The sequence below is a fragment of the Hyphopichia burtonii genome (genome assembly GCF_001661395.1).
Source record: "Hyphopichia burtonii NRRL Y-1933 unplaced genomic scaffold HYPBUscaffold_4, whole genome shotgun sequence".
NCBI classification, from domain to species: Eukaryota; Fungi; Ascomycota; class Pichiomycetes; order Serinales; family Debaryomycetaceae; genus Hyphopichia; species Hyphopichia burtonii.
The window spans coordinates 864,783-885,765 of record NW_017963731.1 but is presented as its reverse complement, the minus strand read 5'-3'; the positions used below and the strand labels follow the sequence as shown (position 1 = coordinate 885,765).

The 20,983-nt window shown below is 36.3% G+C and overlaps 13 protein-coding genes across 13 annotated transcripts; 7 read left to right on the top strand and 6 right to left on the bottom strand.

The window, feature by feature from the left end:
• Nucleotides 1–52: 52 nt before the first annotated feature.
• Nucleotides 53–1,301, bottom strand: HYPBUDRAFT_153081 (uncharacterized protein). Its single transcript, XM_020221361.1, has one exon. It carries the CDS (start codon nucleotides 1,291–1,293, stop codon nucleotides 238–240), a length of 1,056 nt encoding a protein of 351 aa, XP_020076263.1. The 5' UTR covers nucleotides 1,294–1,301; the 3' UTR covers nucleotides 53–237.
• A 1,216-nt stretch (nucleotides 1,302–2,517) lies between these two features.
• HYPBUDRAFT_167080 (uncharacterized protein) lies at nucleotides 2,518–5,244 on the top strand (the record flags this gene model as incomplete). Its single annotated transcript, XM_020222755.1, has 1 exon — nucleotides 2,518–5,244. The coding sequence occupies exon 1, from the start codon at nucleotides 2,665–2,667 to the stop codon at nucleotides 5,242–5,244; it is 2,580 nt and encodes an 859-aa protein (XP_020076262.1). The 5' UTR covers nucleotides 2,518–2,664.
• A 336-nt stretch (nucleotides 5,245–5,580) lies between these two features.
• Nucleotides 5,581–6,351, bottom strand: HYPBUDRAFT_100157 (uncharacterized protein; the record flags this gene model as incomplete). The annotated part of the gene is made up of 1 exon (XM_020218059.1): nucleotides 5,581–6,351. A coding segment is annotated over one exon (771 nt), but the record flags the coding sequence as incomplete, so codon positions are not given.
• A 1,417-nt stretch (nucleotides 6,352–7,768) lies between these two features.
• Nucleotides 7,769–9,694, top strand: PLB3 (lysophospholipase; the record flags this gene model as incomplete). The annotated part of the gene is made up of 1 exon (XM_020222281.1): nucleotides 7,769–9,694. The coding sequence occupies one exon, from the start codon at nucleotides 7,769–7,771 to the stop codon at nucleotides 9,692–9,694; it is 1,926 nt and encodes a 641-aa protein (XP_020076260.1).
• A 378-nt stretch (nucleotides 9,695–10,072) lies between these two features.
• Nucleotides 10,073–11,738, top strand: HYPBUDRAFT_162043 (uncharacterized protein; the record flags this gene model as incomplete). Its single annotated transcript, XM_020222554.1, has 2 exons — nucleotides 10,073–10,121; nucleotides 10,152–11,738. The coding sequence occupies 2 exons, from the start codon at nucleotides 10,073–10,075 to the stop codon at nucleotides 11,666–11,668; spliced, it is 1,566 nt and encodes a 521-aa protein (XP_020076259.1). The 3' UTR covers nucleotides 11,669–11,738.
• Nucleotides 11,739–11,877: 139 nt separating this feature from the next.
• HYPBUDRAFT_109444 (S-formylglutathione hydrolase) lies at nucleotides 11,878–12,741 on the top strand (the record flags this gene model as incomplete). The annotated part of the gene is made up of 1 exon (XM_020218703.1): nucleotides 11,878–12,741. One exon carries the CDS (start codon nucleotides 11,878–11,880, stop codon nucleotides 12,739–12,741), a length of 864 nt encoding a protein of 287 aa, XP_020076258.1.
• Nucleotides 12,742–12,791: 50 nt separating this feature from the next.
• On the bottom strand, nucleotides 12,792–13,823 carry HYPBUDRAFT_148946 (uncharacterized protein; the record flags this gene model as incomplete). Its single annotated transcript, XM_020220165.1, has 1 exon — nucleotides 12,792–13,823. The coding sequence occupies one exon, from the start codon at nucleotides 13,821–13,823 to the stop codon at nucleotides 12,792–12,794; it is 1,032 nt and encodes a 343-aa protein (XP_020076257.1).
• A 173-nt stretch (nucleotides 13,824–13,996) lies between these two features.
• On the bottom strand, nucleotides 13,997–16,183 carry WAL1 (actin-binding protein; the record flags this gene model as incomplete). The annotated part of the gene is made up of 3 exons (XM_020219722.1): nucleotides 15,214–16,183; nucleotides 14,515–15,090; nucleotides 13,997–14,445 (listed from the first exon to the last, which is right to left on the bottom strand). Exons 1-3 carry the CDS (start codon nucleotides 16,085–16,087, stop codon nucleotides 13,997–13,999), a joined length of 1,899 nt encoding a protein of 632 aa, XP_020076256.1. The 5' UTR covers nucleotides 16,088–16,183.
• Nucleotides 16,184–16,303: 120 nt separating this feature from the next.
• On the top strand, nucleotides 16,304–16,793 carry HYPBUDRAFT_153078 (uncharacterized protein). Its single transcript, XM_020221360.1, has one exon. The coding sequence runs from the start codon at nucleotides 16,361–16,363 to the stop codon at nucleotides 16,553–16,555; it is 195 nt and encodes a 64-aa protein (XP_020076255.1). The 5' UTR covers nucleotides 16,304–16,360; the 3' UTR covers nucleotides 16,556–16,793.
• Nucleotides 16,794–17,098: 305 nt separating this feature from the next.
• MRPL8 (mitochondrial 54S ribosomal protein bL17m) lies at nucleotides 17,099–17,851 on the top strand (the record flags this gene model as incomplete). The annotated part of the gene is made up of 1 exon (XM_020219721.1): nucleotides 17,099–17,851. One exon carries the CDS (start codon nucleotides 17,099–17,101, stop codon nucleotides 17,849–17,851), a length of 753 nt encoding a protein of 250 aa, XP_020076254.1.
• A 229-nt stretch (nucleotides 17,852–18,080) lies between these two features.
• Nucleotides 18,081–19,125, top strand: KSR1 (3-dehydrosphinganine reductase; the record flags this gene model as incomplete). Its single annotated transcript, XM_020222553.1, has 2 exons — nucleotides 18,081–19,040; nucleotides 19,093–19,125. The coding sequence occupies exons 1-2, from the start codon at nucleotides 18,108–18,110 to the stop codon at nucleotides 19,123–19,125; spliced, it is 966 nt and encodes a 321-aa protein (XP_020076253.1). The 5' UTR covers nucleotides 18,081–18,107.
• Nucleotides 19,126–19,224: 99 nt separating this feature from the next.
• On the bottom strand, nucleotides 19,225–19,644 carry HYPBUDRAFT_153077 (uncharacterized protein). Its single transcript, XM_020221359.1, has one exon. The coding sequence runs from the start codon at nucleotides 19,623–19,625 to the stop codon at nucleotides 19,260–19,262; it is 366 nt and encodes a 121-aa protein (XP_020076252.1). The 5' UTR covers nucleotides 19,626–19,644; the 3' UTR covers nucleotides 19,225–19,259.
• A 144-nt stretch (nucleotides 19,645–19,788) lies between these two features.
• Nucleotides 19,789–20,849, bottom strand: HYPBUDRAFT_153076 (mitochondrial 54S ribosomal protein uL29m). The gene has a single exon (XM_020221358.1). The coding sequence runs from the start codon at nucleotides 20,831–20,833 to the stop codon at nucleotides 19,931–19,933; it is 903 nt and encodes a 300-aa protein (XP_020076251.1). The 5' UTR covers nucleotides 20,834–20,849; the 3' UTR covers nucleotides 19,789–19,930.
• Between the last annotated feature and the right edge of the window lie 134 nt (nucleotides 20,850–20,983).

The following is a 20,983-nucleotide window of genomic DNA, read 5'->3' as shown; positions in this document are numbered from 1 at the left end:
TAGATCTATTCAACTTTTTGGTAACAGCGGGTGTTGAGTACTTTTTCCTCACTAAAAACTTAAATCACTGTGTTGTCCACGCTGGCTTTCCAATCAAAGGGTCACTGATTGCTGGTACTGTATATTGGCGGTGATTACGTAACATCCCCTCCGTACACCCAGCCAATACACCAAGTTACCGTTTTTCTACAAATAGTTGCAAAACTATGGTTCCGACAATTGTCTATAATTATTATGCTATATTGGAGGACGAACCGAGTCTAGGACGTCTTCTACAAGTAAGTTCAGAAACCCCACCGAGCTGGATTCGTCTTGAAGCGACCGGTATTTTTCAAGATACTTTTTCACATAGTGATATTCACTGGCATACCAGTCGCCAGTTAAAACGTTAATTTCTAATTTTTTCAAAGCTTCAGTGGGTTCATCCGGAGCTGGGTCATTGAAGAGTTTATTAGTTTCCCAGTCGACCAACCAGTAGCCGATTTTTCTATAAGCAACTTTACAGAATTCCGGAGTGACAAATAATCTAGGAGGATCCAGTTTTGTCAAGTATTGTTGCCACAATACTAGACACTTGGCCAAGGTCTCGATGGAGTCTATTGTGCCCGTTGGCACCCGGGTCTCGATGGGGGCCAACAGACATAGTCGATGAGTCCTGGTGAATATAACTAATGAATAGACGTATCTTTGTATATCAGGAGATGCAAACACCTGTCTCATCATAGAACGGAGTTTATAGATGGTCTCTAGGTACGACTCGTGTTCTGTCGTTAGCGGAGGATGGAAGTCCAACTGGGAAAACCAAAAATGCTGTTTCAAGTATTGATCAAATTTCCGCCTGGTATTACCAATAGTTACTATTGGTATTATGCAAAATAAGGAAGGTTTGTGGATAGGCCCCAACCCTGAAACCCTGATGAAATCGTTGCGCTTCAAGCGGGACTCGACGGTATCGAATTCATTAATTTCGTCGAGCAATCTATTCAATCGATGCCGTTGAAACTCTGCCGGTACAAACTCTAAGTTCTTCCAGATCAGAATCGTCTTGAGTCGATAGGTGCCATCTTCTTGTTTAACAAGCATCTCCCGGGCTATATTCTGAATGGCCACCTCCTGGTTGGGTTCATTTTGTACCTGGGCCAAAAGGTCAATTACCCCAGTTTGATCCGGCTCGAATAGTGGGCCAATCACCTCATTTGTATGGGCTAAGGTCTGGTTGTAATCCCGCGTATGGATAACAAAGTTGCGTCGGGCAATAAGCGATATAGAAAGAGACGTATATATCTCTGACATCTTTGCCTAGTGTACCAGGATATGTGATCAGGGTATGTATCGGGGTATAGGCAGTTTTTTGATACTGTTCTCGAATGAGGTCGTGCGAAGCCCGTTTATTTCAAACACGCGGTGTACGGAAGTGGGCCTCCAATTACAATCAAAAGTATAAGAGTAAGAATAAGAAGTATAAGAGTAAGAAGTATCAGAAATAAGAAGTATAAGAGTAAGAAGTATCAGAAAAATAACAAAAGAGTACCAGAAAACTAACAAAAGAGTACCAGAAAATTAACAAAAGAGTACCAGAAAACTAACAAAAGAGTATCAAAGATCAATTCAAAACATGCTATTGTATTGCACGTACTTGATAATGGGTTAGTAAAAGGACTAGATAGACGATTTCAGATAATGCTCATTGCTAAGATATCATGAATTCATGTAAATACACTATTATTACGGGCTTCAAAATACGGGGCCATCGATAACTTGACAATAAACTGCTTGGTAGCCAAGTCAACACTACACTAAATCAAGAGACGAGTTAGATAAGCTTTAACAGGATAATCTCAAAACATGCTTTTGACGATAGAATGTCTTAATTGTTTAGTTAATTGTTTGATTATTTACTCAATCATCCAATCACTCATCATTCAATCACCCATCATTCAATCATCCAATAGACTAGAATCACTCTTGGTGCTTGGATGTAGCGTAACAAAGACACGCTGAGAAGGCCGATCGGTACTAATTCATCGCGAAAAATTTGTCCCCCTTTGTAAGCTGCCAAAACAGCCTTTAAACACCATTGTACAACTGGGTAAATGCTGAGCCAGGTTCTTTCAATGCAGCCAATGCTTTATTCATGCGCCAGCTACGTTAATCATACTTATATTCTATGGGTTGTTTCCACACGACTCACCTCCTCAAATACAAATAAACAAATAATACACGATAATAACTCGTGTTTTTAATTCCTTATTTTCTAATTTTTTTTTTTTTTTTGAGTGTTCATACAATTTTGTTCTTCATTTCTATAACTTTGCAGTTTCAAGGATAACTCTTGTATCCAATTCTATGTCAAGCTCTTATTTGGACAAGCTCTTATTTGGACAAGCTCTTATTTGGACAAGGAAAAATTTGAATTCTAAACAAGTCAAGAAGAAGAGAGTGAAAGAAAAAAATTGAAAAATCTCCTATCAAGATTTTGATGTTTCCTCGTATTCTTTTTCCCTTAACTTCAGTGATTACACCCTATTCGATTAAGTTATAGTTATACCTAAGTGTCACATTGAGTTGTCCTACAACTGACATCCCTATCCAACTTCTACTCTCGTTTCCAATTTGTAATTCATTTCTTTATATTATAATCCGACCCTGCTTCTTTCATTTAATATGGACTCAAAATTACAGTCCTTACCAAAATTTATTAGATCCGAACCTTCTCCCAAAGTAATGGATTCTGCTTTTCCTCCTTTCAAAATCGAACACCGTTATCGTGGTGTTTATGAAAGAGCTGGTTTCGATGTTAATCTTGGTGGTAATAACGATACTCGTTCATTAAGAAGCCCGAAATCTAATCATGGAGCTCAATTCCCCAAAATGATGAAGAGTCCTCCTTCAAATGTTAATTCCCCTACCGTCAGTAATCATTCTAAATTTAATAAGAAACCATATATTCCAAATTATGATCAGTCCAATTCCCAAAATAGATCATTTAGTGAAATCACTACTCCTCATCGTATTTTAAATAATTCGGGATTTAATTCGTCAAATCGTTCTTTATCGGAATCTTCTTCTCAACCAAATACCAGCAGATCTACCGATTTATTCATAAACCATTCATCCTCAGGTAAAGAAGAAGTATCTCCTCCTTCATCTCCAGACTCTCCTGAATTATCCGCGTCTAGTAAACAAGGTAGAAAACCTCCACCTCGTGATAGCTTTAATTTTAGCCCACAGTCAAATCATTCAGCTTCAAGAAATGTTAAGAATTTGCAGCTTAATTTAGGTGCTCATTCTAATGACCCCGATTCAATTAATATAACCCGCGATGAAGAACCATTTTCCGATGGGGACGATTTTAAAGATACCAGAGAAACTTCAATTGATCAGTCGTTTGATTCTCCTCAAAATAGTAATAAAACTAATGAATTAAATGCTCCTTATCCAATTGATAATGATCAAAATACCCTTAATACCCCTTCTAATATCGGTGAAGATCCTAATCAAAAACAAAGATTATCATCCCTTTTGGATGACTTTAAAAAAGATATTGAAATTCATAAAAATTATCAACCTCAACCAAAACAAAATTCTCCCGTCACTAAAAGTCCTCCTTTACCATCAATGTCTCCTTCTCAACTAGGTTTGGCTCGCTTTGATAATTCTCCAAGTAATCAACAAGATGATTATCAAAATTATTTACGTAGTCAATCTTCTCCTAATGCTAATAATTTTAGAAATTCTCAAATTTCTACTGTCAGTTCAGTCATCTCAAAAGGCTCGGTTTATGATGATGATGATGATGAAATTGAACAAGAACTTCAAAGACAATTAGAAAATTTGAAAACAAATGGCACTAGTCGTGAAGAAATTCAAAGTGATACTTCAAATATCGATGATTCAAGATCTTTCACCCTGGCTTCAATGTCTTTCCATAATACTAATGTATCAGTTCCAAAATTAGTCGTGGATGACTATCCAACCCCAAATGATACCATTCATTCTATTCCTACTCCTATGGAAGAAGAAACAAAAGTACCTACGTTCACCATTGATGATGCTGAAACCGCAGAAGCTAAAGCTAAAAAGGAACATCAAGAAGAAAGCGAGCTTGATGATTTATCTTCCAATGCCTCATTTGAGTCGGTTAAGCCTTTATCTGTACGTCATTCTCGTATTAAACCATTTGATGATAATGAATTACATGAATTGAAACAAATTGATGAAAATAATTATCCTTCTTTACCTTCTAATATAGATCCCTACTCGGTGCCACCAAAGCGTGGAGTTATGTTTGATGAAACAGTAACAACTATTGAAACTCCAGAAGTTTATAAAAATAATCATCAAAATGATCAAGTTTCACCACAACACTCTCAATCACTGCAAACTTCTAATCAACTGCAATTGCCTTATCCAACTCAAGAATATCACGAGCAACAAGATGAAACTCCAGATATGCCACAACTGCTGGATTTTGTTAAACCTTTAAGTCCAAAAAATCATCAAATTCAAGAAGAACTTTCAGGAATGAATTTCCAAATGCATGATATGCCAGAATCTCCTGGTAGTGACCAATATGATGAAGATATTCAACCACTCAATACTAAGTCAATTGATGCTATTTTAGCTAGTGCCAACCAGTCTTCAAAACCAGTGGCTCCACCACCAAGTGATTTTGAACCATTTCCAAAATCCAATTCTGAATCACCAAAACAAGATTCAAAAAGAACCATGTACCCACCTGGTCAAGGTCCTTGTCGTATTTGCCATCAAACTATTTCACCAATGGCAAAAGGCTCTCAAAAAGCAATTTATTCTAAAACTGGTGAATTATCAGGCCAATGGCATCGTTCATGCTTTACTTGTGCTTATGATAATTGTGGAATAAAATTCAATAAATCGGTTCAATGCTATGCCTTAGATGATAACGCATATTGTCATATGCATTATCATGAGCTTAATGGAACATTGTGTGATTCATGTCATAACGGTATTGAAGGTGAATGTATTGAAAATGAACTTGAACAAAAATGGCATTTAAATTGTTTAACTTGTGAAAAATGTAATTATACTATTTCGAATGATTACTATTTAATTAACAACCATATTTATTGTGAAGAAGATGCTATGAACATTATCCACGGAAGGGGTAGTTATAATGGATTAGATGGAAATTTGAAATCAGGTGGTTTGAGTACAGTCGATAAGATTGAAAAGAGAAGAACAAGGGTTTTATTTGTTGATTAATAGAGGAGAATTTATTGAACATTTCGTTTTATTCTTTTATTGTATTTTTAATTTTAAATTCATCGTGTTGTATTGGTATGTTTCTCTTATATCCTGGGTTTGGTAATACTACACTTGTATATTATGTAATTTTTTTTTCCTTCTTTTGTATGTATTTACAAATGAATATATTAGATTTAAAAGTAAATGTACTGTAATATACAAAAATTAATGATCTCTATAACCACGTTTAGAAGTATCAAAATCATCGGCACCAAGTTCATCATCATTTAAATCCCATTCACGCTCGTCATAATTAGAATTTGAATTACCATTATTTGAATTAAGGTTTTTCGATTGAGGTTGATCATCAGCTTCATCTTCATCTTCAATGATAAAATTGTCAGCATCAAAATCAGCAGAATTCAATTCCACGTTATTATTAGATTCGACATCATCACCAAAATTTCCAAAGATTAGCGAATCGTTTACTTCAAAACCCGAATGATAATCTCTCAATTTTTTTTGCATACGAGAATAGATAATGTAAGTGGTAATGGAAGCAGCCAAACCGGTAATTACTATACTAATGATATCAAAAACCTTGGAAGAAGAAGATTTTTTATCGTCACCTAATTCTTTCATTTTATGACCAACAAAAGTATGAATAAGTAATTTAGGTGAAGTGATGACCGAAGCTAATAAATAAGTTAAAGCTGGTAAGTTAGGCACAGCAGCTAAAGCACCGTTCGATAAAGAGTAAGGTAAAGGACATAATCTAATCAAAACTAAAAGTAGTAAACTTTGATCTTCTTTTAAAATTTCAGAAAAAGCTCTAAATTTTTCATTTGAATTAATTAATCTTTCGGCTTGATTATGAAGTAAAAATCTATAAACTAAAAATGAAACAAATGATCCACTTATTGATGCAGTTGCTAAAATTGGCCAACCACCAAGAAAACCATAAACCATACCCGTCAACATCGACAAGGCCAGAAACCCAATTAAAGGTGGGAATCCAACAAAGAAAACCAAAGTAAATAAGAGTAATCGACCATAACTTAATTCATGCCATTTATCGGCTAGTACCAGTAAAGAACCAATTAGTTTTTTATAAAAAACCAATAAGACTATATGAAATATAATTGCAATTATTGCTAGTATCACTATACCAATTTGTTTCCATTTTGGTTGTTCATAATACCAAGATTGGAATTTTTGAACTTTATTATTAACAAGCAGCTTAAAATCATCTGTCAATGATTTGAACTTACCAATCATTGAGTTTCGATCTCTAGAATCAAACACGTTTCTGGTTAAGTCAACGTCTGATACAGAAGGAAGACGTGGCATTGGATACTTAATAGACTTCTTCTAATACATCAGGTTAACGAAATTGTGATCATTAAAGGATATGCTGTCAACGCTAAAGCCTGTGAAGGCTGATTTCTGCCCCGAAAAACCTGATTGACGGGTGTTTTCTTTTTGATATGTACGGGTGTACGAGATGTACGGAGGTTGTTTTTGACCCGGATACGGAGTTTAAAATTTACGGAGCTAAAGTAAAGGTTTACCCCGGACACGAAAAGTGCAACAGTCAATGGTTTCAACTTGAGCAAATAATTCGAATATTCGCTCTACTGACCTAGTAATGCTGGCTCATTCAGTATGAATACGCCTAAGAAAAACGGTGTGAGACTCCCCATGACTGCGATGGGTTGACAACTTCGAGCCCATATGGGAGAGACTATTGGATGAGCATGACTGGCTGTAACTATACAAATACAAGAACTCGACTCTATTGTTTCTATTTAAACCTAAAAAGCGAAGTTTAACTAAAGCTTAATTGAATGTGACCTTAGGCTTAGTTTTGATAGTGAAAATTCAAATGCATACACCATTGCAACCCTCACACTGCTTTTTAAGCCTACTCGCAGTCCCGTACCATAAGGAAATATCGGAAGGTATAATAGTTATTGCTACATGAACTGTCAATGAGTTTCTAATTTTAAATCATCGAGCTTCGTTCTTAACACTACCGGCTTATAACCAGTAGTCCAATCAGACCGATGTCTAAGTTGGGTTGAAATTTTTCTGTTCGATTTAGTTTATTGTTTCTGTTTCTTTCTCTTCTTTGTTGTTTTTCATTTTTGTATTATTTTTATAACACTAAACCTTTTTCTTTTTCTCTCTTAAGCCATCAAAGAATTTCATTCTTATTCGGCATCTTACTTTACGGGTTTGATGATCAGTGTTGTATATAAAGCAAAGTGATTCTTCTTCTTGCCATCAGCTATCTTAAGCGTGTTGAATATACTTGAAAATTTTGAGTACCCTTTGCGTATTTCTTTTGGCTGATAAGGTGACACTATTTCAACGAAATAAACCTCAAGCCATCGACTTGAACTAGGCTTAACCGTTGTTTCTGTTTGGTTTTGATATTCTTTTGTTTCTTATTGATTTTGTATTACCACCAGAGTTTGTCTTTCTATATATATATATATTATTTTTTTTTGTTTTTTTTTTTTTGCACCATAATTGAAAAATGAAATTCCAAATCTTGATTTTATCATTCTTGGTTACATGCCTTTTAGCATGGTCTCCTACCGATTCTTATGCCCCAGGGAAACTCACTTGTCCAAATAATAAGGATTTAATAAGAGAAGCAGATTCACTTTCTCAGGATGAAAAAGATTGGATTAATGGCCGTAATAAGGTCACTGATAAAAATTTGATAAGCTTTTTAGAATGGGCTAAGATGGATGATTTCAATGCTACTGATTTCATCAACAATAAAGCCAACAGATCGATTCACGTTGGTCTTTCTTTTAGTGGGGGTGGTTATAGAGCGATGTTGGCGGGTGCCGGTGCCTTGAGTGCTTTAGACAATAGAACCAAAGGAGCCAGTAAATCTGGATTAGGTGGATTATTACAAGCATCCACTTATCTTACTGGGTTATCAGGCGGTAATTGGTTAACAGGTACCATCTCAATGAATAATTTTACTTCAGTTCAAAAAATTTTGGATGATGGTAAAATTTGGGATCTTGAACATTCAATAATGAATGTTGGTGGTTGGAATGCTTATAAAACCTATAAATATTATAAAGCATTGTATGATGATATTCATGATAAAGAAGATGCAGGATATGAAGTTTCAATTACTGATACTTGGGGTAGAGCTTTATCTCATCAATTTTTCGCTCAAACTGAAAATTATGGTTCTGCTCTTTGTTGGTCTGATTTACAAAATTATGATCAATTTAAAAATCATGAAATGCCTTTCCCAATCTCAGTAGCCGATGGCAGAGTTCCTGGAACTAGTATTATAAGTGGTAATTCAACTGTTTTTGAAATGAATCCTTTTGAGTTTGGTTCTTGGGATCCTAGTTTGAATCAATTCACTCAAACTAAATATCTAGGTACCACAGTTAAAGATGGTGAAAATAATGGTACTTGTATTGGTGGATTTGATAATGCTGGTTTTATCATGGGTACCTCTTCATCTCTTTTTAATCAATTTATTTTACAAATTAATACCACCTCATTAAGTTCAACCATTAAAAGTCTTGTTCATTCCATTTTACAAGATGTTTCAAATGATGATGATGATATTGCTGTTTATAAACCTAATCCTTTTTATAAAAGTGACCTTGGTGAATCTGTTCATACCATAAATAACGATACCCTTTATTTATGTGACGGTGGTGAAGATTTACAAAATGTTCCTCTTTATCCTTTACTTCAAAGAGATCGTCAAGTAGATGTCATTTTTGCTTATGATAATTCAGCTGATACTGATGAATCTTGGCCAAATGGTACTTCATTAGTTGCTTCTTATGAACGTCAATTCTTGAATGAAGGTAATGGTACTTTATTCCCTTATGTGCCAGATCAAAGAACTTTTCGTAATTTAAATTTGACAGCTAAACCAGCCTTCTTTGGTTGTGAAGCTAAAAATTTAACAAGTTTATTGAAAAGAACTAATCAATCAAATTCCGATACTTCAATTATTTATGATACCCCTCTCATTGTTTATAATGCTAATAGACCTTTCACTTACTGGTCTAATACCTCAACTTTCAAAATGAGTTATGATGAAAAAGAAAAAAGAGGTATGATTAAGAATGGGTTTGAAGTTGCTTCAAGATTAAATCAATCCTTAGATAAAGATTGGCCTGCTTGTGTTGGTTGTGCCATCATTAGAAGAGAACAAGAAAGACAAGGTATTGAACAATCTGATCAATGTAAAAAATGCTTTGATAAATACTGTTGGGATGGTACAATCGATGATTCTACTCCAGGCATTAACTTCACTACTAGTGGTACCACCAATGGTAATGAAGATAACGGTAATAGAACCGTTTCTGCTGCTATGTCTTTGGTCTTACGCGGTAACAATGCATATGAATTAATGAAATTGACTGGTTATGCAATGTTAGCTTCCATCATCTTCTGCGTATCATTCTAGATCCCATCCTCATAAAACCATTTCATTTAATGATTCTTCCGTGTAATATTTTCCTTTCCTTTCGTTGCGCATTATTCATTTTTCTGTCCTTGTACAATTTAGAGATTAATAAATTCATAATACTGTGTTTAATGTCACTTTAAGTCTATAGGTGGGTAGATCTGGATACAGAGTATTTAACTTCTTATGTACCTATTTACGAGTTTTGTGGAGACGATAAGCGATTTTAGCTGCGAGCAACCGCAGGGCAAAAACAAAAAAAAAATAATCTAAAAAAGTTTGAATAAGTAAGCAATAATTGAAAAAAACTAAAAATCATTAAAAGCTTTTCTTTTACAAGGCCTTATATACTCCATATTCAAGAAGAGAGAATTCAATATGGTGAAGGCTGATTCGGACATTTCTCAGGTCAAATCTCGTGCCACAAGTGTCCAGTTAGATGAAGTTTCTGACTCAGATGATGAATTGTTGTTTGAAAAAGGAGATTTTAGCAAAACTTATCTTGCGAAATCAAAGCTTGTTTCCAAAGCCATTGATGAGATTGGTTTTGGGAAGTATCAGCTTTGTTTGTTCTGTGTAGCTGGATTAGGATATTTTAATGATAATTCAATGCCCATAGCAACAAGTTTGATCCTTCTGAGATTAGTCGAAGTCGATGGTGTTCATGCACCGGTGGGTAAATCACCCTATTTAACATTGGCCCAGAATCTCGGGCTTTTAGTTGGGGCATTTTTCTGGAGCCTTTCAGCAGATATAATCGGTCGAAGATGGGCTTTTAATCTAACCTTTTTGATTACTGGGGCTTTTTGTCTTGTAGCAGGCGCATCACCAAACTTTGCTGCAATCGGAGTATTTGATGCATTTTGGTCTAGTGGAGTTGGTGGTAACTTACCCATAGACCTGACTCTATTTATTGAGAGTCTTCCGACATCAAAGAGGTGGCTTTTGCCAGTTATGACAATTTGGTGGGCTCTAGGGCAATTGGTTGCGAATTTATTAAGTTGGGCTCTCATAAGTAACTTCTCATGCGATGATACGTCTACTGAATGTTTGAAAGAAAACAACAAAGGGTGGAGATACTTTTTATTCACTTTAGGAGGATTAACTTTAGTTTTCTTTTTGGCTAGATTGGCTTTCGATGTTCAAGAAAGTCCAGCATTTCATCTTGCAAGAGGCAGAGACGATAGAGCAGTCGCAGCTTTAGAAAATATAGCTAGAATAAACAAGACATCAACTGATATCACCATTGAAGATTTTCAAAAAATTGATAGTCTTGAACTAGACGGAGAGCCAATTATAGAACATGATAATTCTCATTTTTTAAAAAACGAATTATTGATGCAAAAATTAGCAAAGTTTGACTTGAGCCATATAAAACAATGTTTCCACACCCCAAAGCTTGCCTATTCTTCAACTTTGGTGATTCTTACGTGGTCAATTATTGGATTGGCTTTTCCCTTGTACAATGCTTTTCTTCCGACTTACCTTGAACAAAGAGGTAATGCTAATAAACCTCTTAGCGTCAGTGAGACATACAGAAACTCGCTAATTGTTGCGGTGGTTGCTATTCCAGCTTGCATTCTAGCTGGCTTCATGGTGGAACTAAGGATTGGAAGGAAAGGAACGCTTAGTATATCTTTGGCTTTGACCGGGGTTGTGCTATTCTGTAGTACCACTGCAAAAACTTCTAATGCTTACTTGGGTTGGAATTGTGCCTTCAGCTTTGTTTCCGCTATAATGTATGGTGTCCTTTACGCTTACACTCCAGAAATATTTCCAACTACAATAAGAGGTACCGGCTATGGTCTTTCTTCCTCAGGCAACCGACTTTTCGGAGTTTTTGCTCCATTGATCGCTATTTATGCCGACTTGACCACTGCTTATCCCATATACATCAGTGGTGCACTCTTCTTTCTTGCTGCTATCCTATCCGTGCTTTTTCCCTATGAATCTAGGAATAAATTAAGTATTTGAGTATGTATGTCTTTTATCTTATATCTATATTGAAAAGTGATGATGTATGCTTCAGTGTAAATCCGCGCTCCTTTAGGTAAAAAAATCCCTTCAGCGGATTTTTTTTTTTCAAGCAGCAAGTTATTTTAGACTATATATTTCCACCTTTTTTTATGTATTTTACCAATTGGCCCAAACAATTCATTCGTAAAACACATCAAATAGCAAAAATGGCTTTTAAAACAGATGCTCAAATCTCTCAATTTGGTGGTAAGTTATATAAACTTACTCATCCTTCTAAATCAACCAAAACAGACATGAATGTGAACGTTTTTGTCCCGCCATCTAAGAATGATAAGATTCCAGTTTTAATCTACTTATCAGGTTTAACTTGTACTCCAAATAATGCTAGTGAAAAATCCTTCTTCCAATACTTCGCTAGCAAGTATGGGTTTGCCATTGTTTTCCCAGATACTTCTCCTCGTGGAGCTAATATTCAAGGTGAGGATGATTCATGGGATTTTGGTACTGGTGCTGGTTTCTACGTTGACTCTCTTCAAAAACCATGGTCTGAAAACTATAACATGTATTCCTACATCCACAAAGAATTATTGAGTGAATTAGCTAAAGAATATCCTCAATTGGATTTTGAAGACAAAATTTCAATTACTGGTCATTCTATGGGTGGTCTTGGTGCTTTGAATGGTTTCCTCAAAAACCCAGGTAAATATAGATCAGTTTCTGCTTTCGCTCCTATTTCTAATCCTTCTACTTGTCCTTGGGGTGAAAAAAATTTCGGTAACTACTTGGGTGATAATAAACTGGAATGGTTGAAATACGATCCTTCTCATTTAATTAAAGAATACACTCACGAAAATCAACCAGATATATTGATTCATCAAGGTGCAGCTGATGGTTTCTATGCTAAAGATAAACAATTACAACCAGAGAACTTTGTCAAAGCAGCTGAAGAATCTTCTTATAAAGGTAAAGTTGATTTAAGAGTTGTTGAAGGTTATGATCATCTGTACTTTTTCATCAGTACTTTCACTGAAGATCATGCTAAATTTCATGCAAAACATTTGGGTTTATAACTATCCGTAAATAATCAAAGTAAATTTTGAATAGTATCTATCTATATAGCCTAAATATATTCATTGTACTTACTATGCCAATCGTTACACCATTTAATTTTACTTTCATTAGAATTAGCCTGTTTAACAATTTTGACAATCTTTGCACATGCTTTGTCAATTTGAGTAGCGTATTCTTCAGTTTCTTCATCAACTTGTTGATCAAGCATCAAATCAACAATTATTTGATCAACGGATTTCACCAATTGACGTTCCACTTGATATATATTGTCAATTTGAGTACCGGGGGTACTCGACGGTAAGGATTTGGCTAATGATTTAAGCAATAGTTTGATCAACTTAATTTTTGATAACCATTTCTTTGAATATTCTATTAATTTTGATTTATCTTTTGGCTCATCTTCCTCGTCTTTTGAATCAGCCGGGGTTTCTTCTTCATCGTCACTTTCGTCATCACTGAATCCAAACGGATCTTCATCATCGAAATCTTCTGGATTTTCAGCCCATTCTTCAAACTCTTCTAATCCGTCTTCTATTAACGATATAGTTTGTTTTGTTTTATCAGAAAGATATCCCAATGGTGCCTTTTGAATTAATAACAGTAATTCATCACAGCTTGACCATATTTGCCCGACCGATATTAAACGATCATTACTTTCATTTTCATTGCTATCTTCACTTGATAAGTTTCTCAATTCTTTCGCTAAATTGACGTTTGCATGGATGATCAGTCTAAGTACATTCACTAATTCATCTTGATAAATTTGTGACAATTTTTTAGAATCCAATTGAGGTATAATAGACACTATTAAAATTATGGTTTCAGAAAGTTTCAGCAATGTCGAAAAAGCAGCGTCGTTTTGGTTCTTTAAAGTTTCGGGTTTGAATATAATACCAACTTTGGTCGTATGTGCTTTGATTAGTTTAGACAACTTAGATAATTCCTCTAATGGATCATCAACTTTGGCAGCCTTTATCTGAGATAACTCTTTGCTGGAAGGCTCTAAACATTTTGTCCAGTATTCCAAAGCTTCTTGATATGAATCGATAAGACTCAATAGTTCGGAATGGGTCTTTGACATTCTAGAATTATATATCGACTAGTTCTTAGTGCCAGATGAGATCTACTACAAAAAAATTGAAAAAAAAAAAATTGAAAGTCAAATAAAAAAATCAATAAAAAGAGCTCTGCGCACCGAAAATTGCAAAATTAGAAAGAACTAAAAAAGCTATGTATTCCAATTGATATACAGAATTACCATTCATCGTCATCTTCATCATCACTGCGAGCCACCTTGCCCTTCCTTTTATTCAAGGCTGATGCTAAAGCATCAGCAAGCGAGCCTGGTTGGCCAGGAGGACCTCCTGCACCCCCGGTACTAGATGGAGCTACTGGTTCACCTTTTGCTTCTTGTAGTAAGACATTGGGTCTTTCTAATTGTGATTTATCGGTCTTTTTAAGAGAACTGACACCGGCACCTCTTATAGAGGCCAAAAGGGCATCTCTAGAAGGGTCCACGCTAGGGAGCGGTGCCAGAGATCCACTGTCACTAGAAAGGTCGGGCATTGGGGGTGGTGGTGGTGGTGGTGCTCCACCACCAGGAGTAGAGGTAGATTGAGGTGGCAATGGAGGAGGTGGTGGTGGTGCGGTACTTCCAGACGTAGGGGCAGCTTGTGGTGGTAATGGAGGAGGTGGTGGTGGTGCTGTGCCACCAGAGGTAGGAACAGTTGATTGTGGTGGTAAAGGTGGTGGTGGTGGTGGTGCGGTACTACCAGATGTAGGAGCAGTCTGTTGAGGAGGAACAGCGCTCGGTGGAGGCTGTTGGTTCCTCTGTGGGATACTGTTACGGGATGGGATAGCTGGAGGGGCCACAGGTGTTTGTGGTTGATGGGCTTGTTGAGGAAGAGGTGGAGCGACAAGTGAGGTATGTTGAGGAGGAATAGCATTTCTTGAGGCTCTTGGAGGTGGTGGAGGTGGTGCTGCATTTGTTCTAGCACTTCGAGGTGGCGGAGGTGGTGGTGCACCACCGCCCGTCAGTTGAGGAGTTGCTCGTGGTGGTGGTGGTGGTGGAACATTACCTCTGGCTGGTGGTGGTGGTGGAACACCTGCGCGAGCTGGTGGTGGTGGTGGGACTTGTCTTTGGGTACTTGGTTGAGTAGGCTGAGGGGGGACTCCATAACCACCAGTTTGCTGAGGGGGAACTCCATAACCACCAGTTTGCTGAGGGGGAACTCCATAACCACCGGTTTGCTGAGGTGGAGCTGGGGTAGGCCGGGAAGGTTGAGTAAAGGGTTGAGTCGGTGGTTGGTTGGAAGGTTGGTTGGAATGAGGATTATTAGCAGATAAACCTCCAGAAGTAACCGGAGGGGCAATTGCGGTAGCAGGAGGAACCCTAAAGACCCTTTTTGTTGTTGCGGGAGAATCAGGAGCAGGAGAATCCTGACCGAGATCAGACGAGCTTCCATTTGCACTGGCGATGGACGTGGTACGTATAGGAGGAGTAGGCGATGGAGATGCAGATGGAGGAGCTGGCAGTGAAGAAGAGTCATGGCTGGGAATTCCGCCTGGAGGTGGAGGTGGAGGTGGTGCCTTTTTTGATTTGGAAGACTTGATTGATGAAGTAGATGTAACTCTTGTAGGTTCCGTTTTATGTTGAAATTTTCTAGGGATGGGTGGTTCTAAACCTACTAGCGGACCACCTTGTTGAGCAATGTAATTTTTTATAAAATCTCGATTATCAGCAATCATGTCTTCTGAAATACCAGCAGAAGCCAATTCAGCATAAAGTGGTCGCCATTCGGGAGGAGGAACGTCATCGTAATACAAAATACCTTTACTTCTTCTGCTTCTCTGGGCAGTATTAACATCGACATATTCACCTCTTGGGCCCGGAGCATTTGGACCCAGAGGACCAGCCTTTTCTTTCAAAGCAATGGCATTTTTATTATTAACAGTATGTTTGGAACCATGTTTCTGTCTAGTAGTAACTCTTTTATAAAAATGAGAAGCGTCATTGGTTTCTTCGAACAATAACCCCACTAAACACTCTTCAATTTCAAAAGTATGGAAAAACTTACGATCTTGGTTATAATCGAAATCGACATAGATCTCTTGATCCCAAATAACTCCTCGGTGTCCAATTATATCAACTAATTTGAGAAAAAATGTATGCCCAACCAAATCATCAACTAAGCATATAGCACCCACTAACCCAGTGTATTGCCACGAAGTGGGCTCTGGATATGCAATATATAATCTAGCGACGGTAGCATCGATAATCTTATTGCTAGCCTTTGGAATCACTCTCTTGATCTTCTCTTTATCAACATTCGTCAATATACCCATCTTTTCTATGTGTCCAACAATATATCTATTTGAACATCAATTCAATTGGGTCTAATTGTCTAGTCTATCTTATATCTTAGCTTATACTTGTCCCAATAGCTAGTTTTATTCTCACTTGTTTGTCCATAAGCCAAACCTGCAAAACATGACACTCAAAGACTTTTACAGGTTTAGCGAAAGAAAATTTGATTTTGTTTCTAAAAAAAAAAAAAATACACGTATGGAGATGAGGTTTCAAAACATTCAATTAGTCCAGATAAACAATAGCAGAAGATGTCCGGTCGTCAAGGTGGTAAAGCCAAGCCATTGAAAGCTCCAAAGAAGAAGCAACAAGATTTTGATGATGATGAAGTAGCCTTCAGAGAAAAGCAAAAAGCCGATGCTAAAGCTAAAAAAGAAATGGCCGAAAAAGCAAAGGGTAAAGGTCCTCTTTTACTGGGTGGTATCAAGAAAAGTGGTAAGAAATAACCCGGCCATGCTATCCTGTTAAGAATATACTGCAACAGAAACCCAGGAAATATTTTTGATCTTTATTTTTAAGAAACACTTAATTTACCCTTAATGTCCTGTAGTACTTCTTCCCCGTATCGTTGTAATGCTGGGAACCCTCTTCCCAGCTTAATCCTTTTAGTCTTCAATTTCGGCTGCATAAATTATGTATACAGGCGGTTGACTTTAGTATCCAGACACCTGAATGACTGCTAAAGGAACGTAACATCTCCCTGATCTTCCTCGCACGCCAAAGCTGATTCAGGACTTTTAGATGATGTAATTCTTCACTGTCACGCCATAGCAGGACACCCCTATAAATGTCTTCTGGGCTCTAATGTAAATCTAAATGTATGTCTATTTGCAACTAGAGTCGATTGGAATGCACGGAGTTTTGAGTCAAAAATGTCGTGACGCTCAACGACATTTTGATCGGTCGAAGGAATTTTTGAAAAAAAAATTTCAACTTTTTCAGTTTTCTTTCTTTAAGTAGTCCAGTTTCGAACATCTTCTAGCCTAAACATGCCTACTTTACATAAGAAACCATACCAGGTGGGGCGTCATATCAAGCTGATAAATAAAAATTTGTGCGCCAACTTAATCAAGCACGACTACATTGTCACCGGAAGAACCAAAGCCAAAAGAGCACAAGCAAAGATTGAAAGTTTTTTATCAAATGCATTACAGAAGGATAGAGAATTACAAAAACAAAATTTATCATTAAAAGAAAGATTAGAGCAAAATGAAAATTTGAACTACTTACAACCGGGTGATAAAAACCAAATCGCTCCAAGAGTGATTGAAGAACTTTCCAAAAGATACCCAGAAAGAAAACACGGATTCACTCGTATTATTAAATTAGAACCAAGATTGGGTGATGATAAGGCACCAATGTCGGTGTTGGAGCTCGTGGATTCCGAATTTGAAATTAGATTCTGGTATATCGCCAAAGTTGTCGCAAGATTAGAATTACAAGGATTACCTGTTGATGATCTTACCAAAGTCAACATTAAGAAATTAACTCAACTCCGTGAAGATGGTGAAGATAAATTCCGTAGTGCTGTTGAAACTGCAAAAGAAAAGTTTTTCCATTATGATCCAGTCTCTGGTGAAATAACAAATGAAGAATCTAAAAAGAATTTAGAAAACCTTCCTCATAATCTTGAATATTACGGTGGGGCATACACTGGACAACTCACTGTTTCTAAGAAATTCAATGTTATTCCTAGACCTAATAAGACTCAACCAACTGAAGAAAAGCCAGAATCTTCATAATTGGTTGCACCTCATTGTATATAGCTTAATTTTCTGCAAATAGATTCACACATAACTTATAACACTTGAAAACAACCTGTCTTCAATGTAGATTCATCATAGATGAAGTATTCTACTTTCACTATGAATCGTATAACAATCCTTTAAGGATGATTTTCGAAAAAAAAAAATTAATCCGTGGGAGGTGCGAATATACATGGATCTAATATGGGCTTATTATCTTATTCATCTTATTTATATTAGCTTTTAATCTATAATGTGGTTCTCCAAATCAAATTTCATGCCTGGAGGTAAGACTGCCTTGGTCATTGGTGCTTCTCAAGGAGTTGGTGCTGATCTTGCTTTGAAACTATATCATTTAAGATGCTCAGTTATCTTAGTTGCAAGAACTGAAGAGAAACTTATAAATCAAGCTGAAGAAATTGAACGTTCTGCTTCTATAAATGATAGTAATTCCCCTGTTGTATCATACGTTGCCTGTGATGTCTCTGATTATGATCAATGTGCTGATTTATGGAAGACAATTACTATTGATCGCCAACAAGATCCTGATTATATATTTTGCTGTGCCGGTAGCTCAATCCCAAAGCTATTTAATGATCTTACAGGGGCCGATTTAGCTAGTGGGATTGATCTTAATTACAAGACTGCACTCAATGTGGTTCACTCTGGATTCAAACAAACCTTGGCCATTCACCAAGATCTTAAGTTCAATGAACATAAGCTGAGACATGTGGTCCTTTTTTCATCAGTTGTTGCCTTTTATCCATTTATTGGTTATGCTCAGTATGCTCCATTAAAAGCTGCTATTTCATCCCTTTCAGTGGTCTTACGTCAAGAATTAGGACCATACAATTATCGTGTATCTTGTGTCTTTCCTGGTAATTTTGCAAGTGATGGGTTCCTTGAAGAACAAAAGACCAAACCGGAGATTACAAAACAAATCGAAGGCCCAAGTAGTCCAATTCCTTCCAGTAAATGTGCTGATATGATTATTGACAGTTTGAGTAAAGGCTATGATACAATTACTACTGATTTCATTGGTTGGCTATTAGGATGTTCAGTATTAGGAGTCTTACCAAGATCTTGGTCTGTCTTTCAAATAACTGTGAGTTTTATCTTTCTGATTATCGCTCCATTGGCTAATTGGGTGGTGTATAGAGATATCATCAAGTATTTCCAAAAAAGAGCAAATCATGATAATAGTTCAAGTAAAAATAAGTTCGATACTCGTTCTTTAGACAGCTCAGATAAAATCGATTAGGTTGGTTTGATATTAAACTTTTCTTCAAATGTTTTGATACTTAATTTTATATTCTTTTCATGTGTTATTTTCTTTTGTTTTCCCTTCTTCTTACACAATATATTCAATTCGAATAATTCATTATATTAAATTACATAAAGACGTCTATTTCTTTTCTGCTGTAGAAACCTTATCCTTTAAATTGTGGACAGTTTTATCGGCATCAATCATCCATTGGTACCAATTGATACTATATATCCAGTTAACCATCTTGATGATCTCATCGTTCCAAATATCTTTTGATGTTTCGGCAATGTTAGGACGAGATGTATAGTTTATACGACTGTCTACCGGCACAATCTCTGTGGAAATATCTTTGTCAGACAAAATTCTATTATTGATAATGTTATTGGAAGTTTTCAAATGGTGAGATATAACTTGTTGATTTTTTTGAAAATATTGTCCAGTATAATAGGTGAAAGCAGAAGTCAATAAGACACCACCTAAAAACCCATGTATTCTACCTCCCATTGTGGCCTTTAAATTGAATGATCTGGATAGTTTCTAGTGTAATACTCTTATTCTATTAGACTTTTCAGAATTTTTACCAGTGAGAAAAATGGAAATCTTTAGGACAACCAATGAAAATGTCGCAAACACCATACAACCATACAGATTTCAATAGTTAGAAATTGGGTAGTTTAACCAAACATTGCTTACGTGAAGGTTATGAATATAATTGCAAATTACGTCTAGAATTGAGAGATTCAAAGCTATGTACACGAGTATGAAATAAAGTACAAAATAGGGAAAACCCGATTAAAGATTTAAAAAGACTAAGCATCTTCCTCAGCTTCAGCTGCTTCTTCAGCAATGGCTTTTTCGAGAGCATTTCTTAAGAATGGAAGAACATCGATCTTGTCTAATTTAAGGGAGTGGCCGGCTTCTCTTAAAGCATTAACTTCATTGACGGCATCTTCAGTACTACGAAGTAAGAATGGCAATTGTTCAATAACACCGTTTAATGGCAAGCTGATAGAATCTGGATTTGAAGCCAAATGTCTGCTGACCTTTAAGTCCGCAACAAAGTCCAAACCTTTAATGAAAGTAAGGTTTATATCTTGAGCCAAGTCGTAATCTTGTAATTGAGGTTCAATTCCAAAAAATGCATATTGTAATCTGATTAATTTTTCATTCCAGGAAATGATATCGGCTTCACCAGCTTCAATGTAGTTTTGTTTGAATTCATTCAAGTAAGATTCTTGTTCTTCGGTTAAAGTTTGTGCTCTTTCATTTGCAACCTGTCTTTCTAATAAAACTTGTTTAATTCTTTTTTGGGTCAATTTCAACTTATTATCAACGTCATCATAGGTATCTAACTTTGGATATGAATAGTATGAAGCCACTTTATGTTCTCTAGCTAAAATATTACGTTCTTTCAAGGTTAAATACCATATTTTATGTAAGTCTTCAAAACTTTTACGACGTAACTCTGGGAAGGACCAGGCACGGGAACTGGTATCAAGATCTTCACTTTCGCGGAAAGCGGCGGTAGATTCGTTTCCATCGGCAAAGAATGCCCATAAGGGATGATCTGGTGAAACATCGAAATTTTGATGAGTTGGAACAATTGGTTCTCTTAACTTTATATTCTTTAAATTAGTGAAGGCCAAAGGCTTGCTTCTGGCTAAACTTCTGGACGATGTTCTAAGAAATCTGACGGGTATGCGTATACTCATGGTAGAACAAAAGGATTTGACTATTCAATTTTCAAGTCAGAACAGTTGATCGTTAAAAGAATTAAAAAAAAAAATCAAAAAAATCAAAAAATCTTTGAAAAGTTTTTCAAAACAAATGTCGCGCGACATTTGATTTTTCACTCGCGACAT

Excerpts from the sequence above, each read along its gene's own strand:
- HYPBUDRAFT_153076 (XM_020221358.1), bottom strand. The coding sequence starts at position 20,833 with ATGAGTATACGCATACCCGTCAGATTTCTTAGAACATCGTCCAGAAGT.
- HYPBUDRAFT_153077 (XM_020221359.1), bottom strand. The coding sequence starts at position 19,625 with ATGGGAGGTAGAATACATGGGTTTTTAGGTGGTGTCTTATTGACTTCT.
- HYPBUDRAFT_153078 (XM_020221360.1), top strand. The coding sequence starts at position 16,361 with ATGTCCGGTCGTCAAGGTGGTAAAGCCAAGCCATTGAAAGCTCCAAAG.
- HYPBUDRAFT_153081 (XM_020221361.1), bottom strand. The coding sequence starts at position 1,293 with ATGTCAGAGATATATACGTCTCTTTCTATATCGCTTATTGCCCGACGC.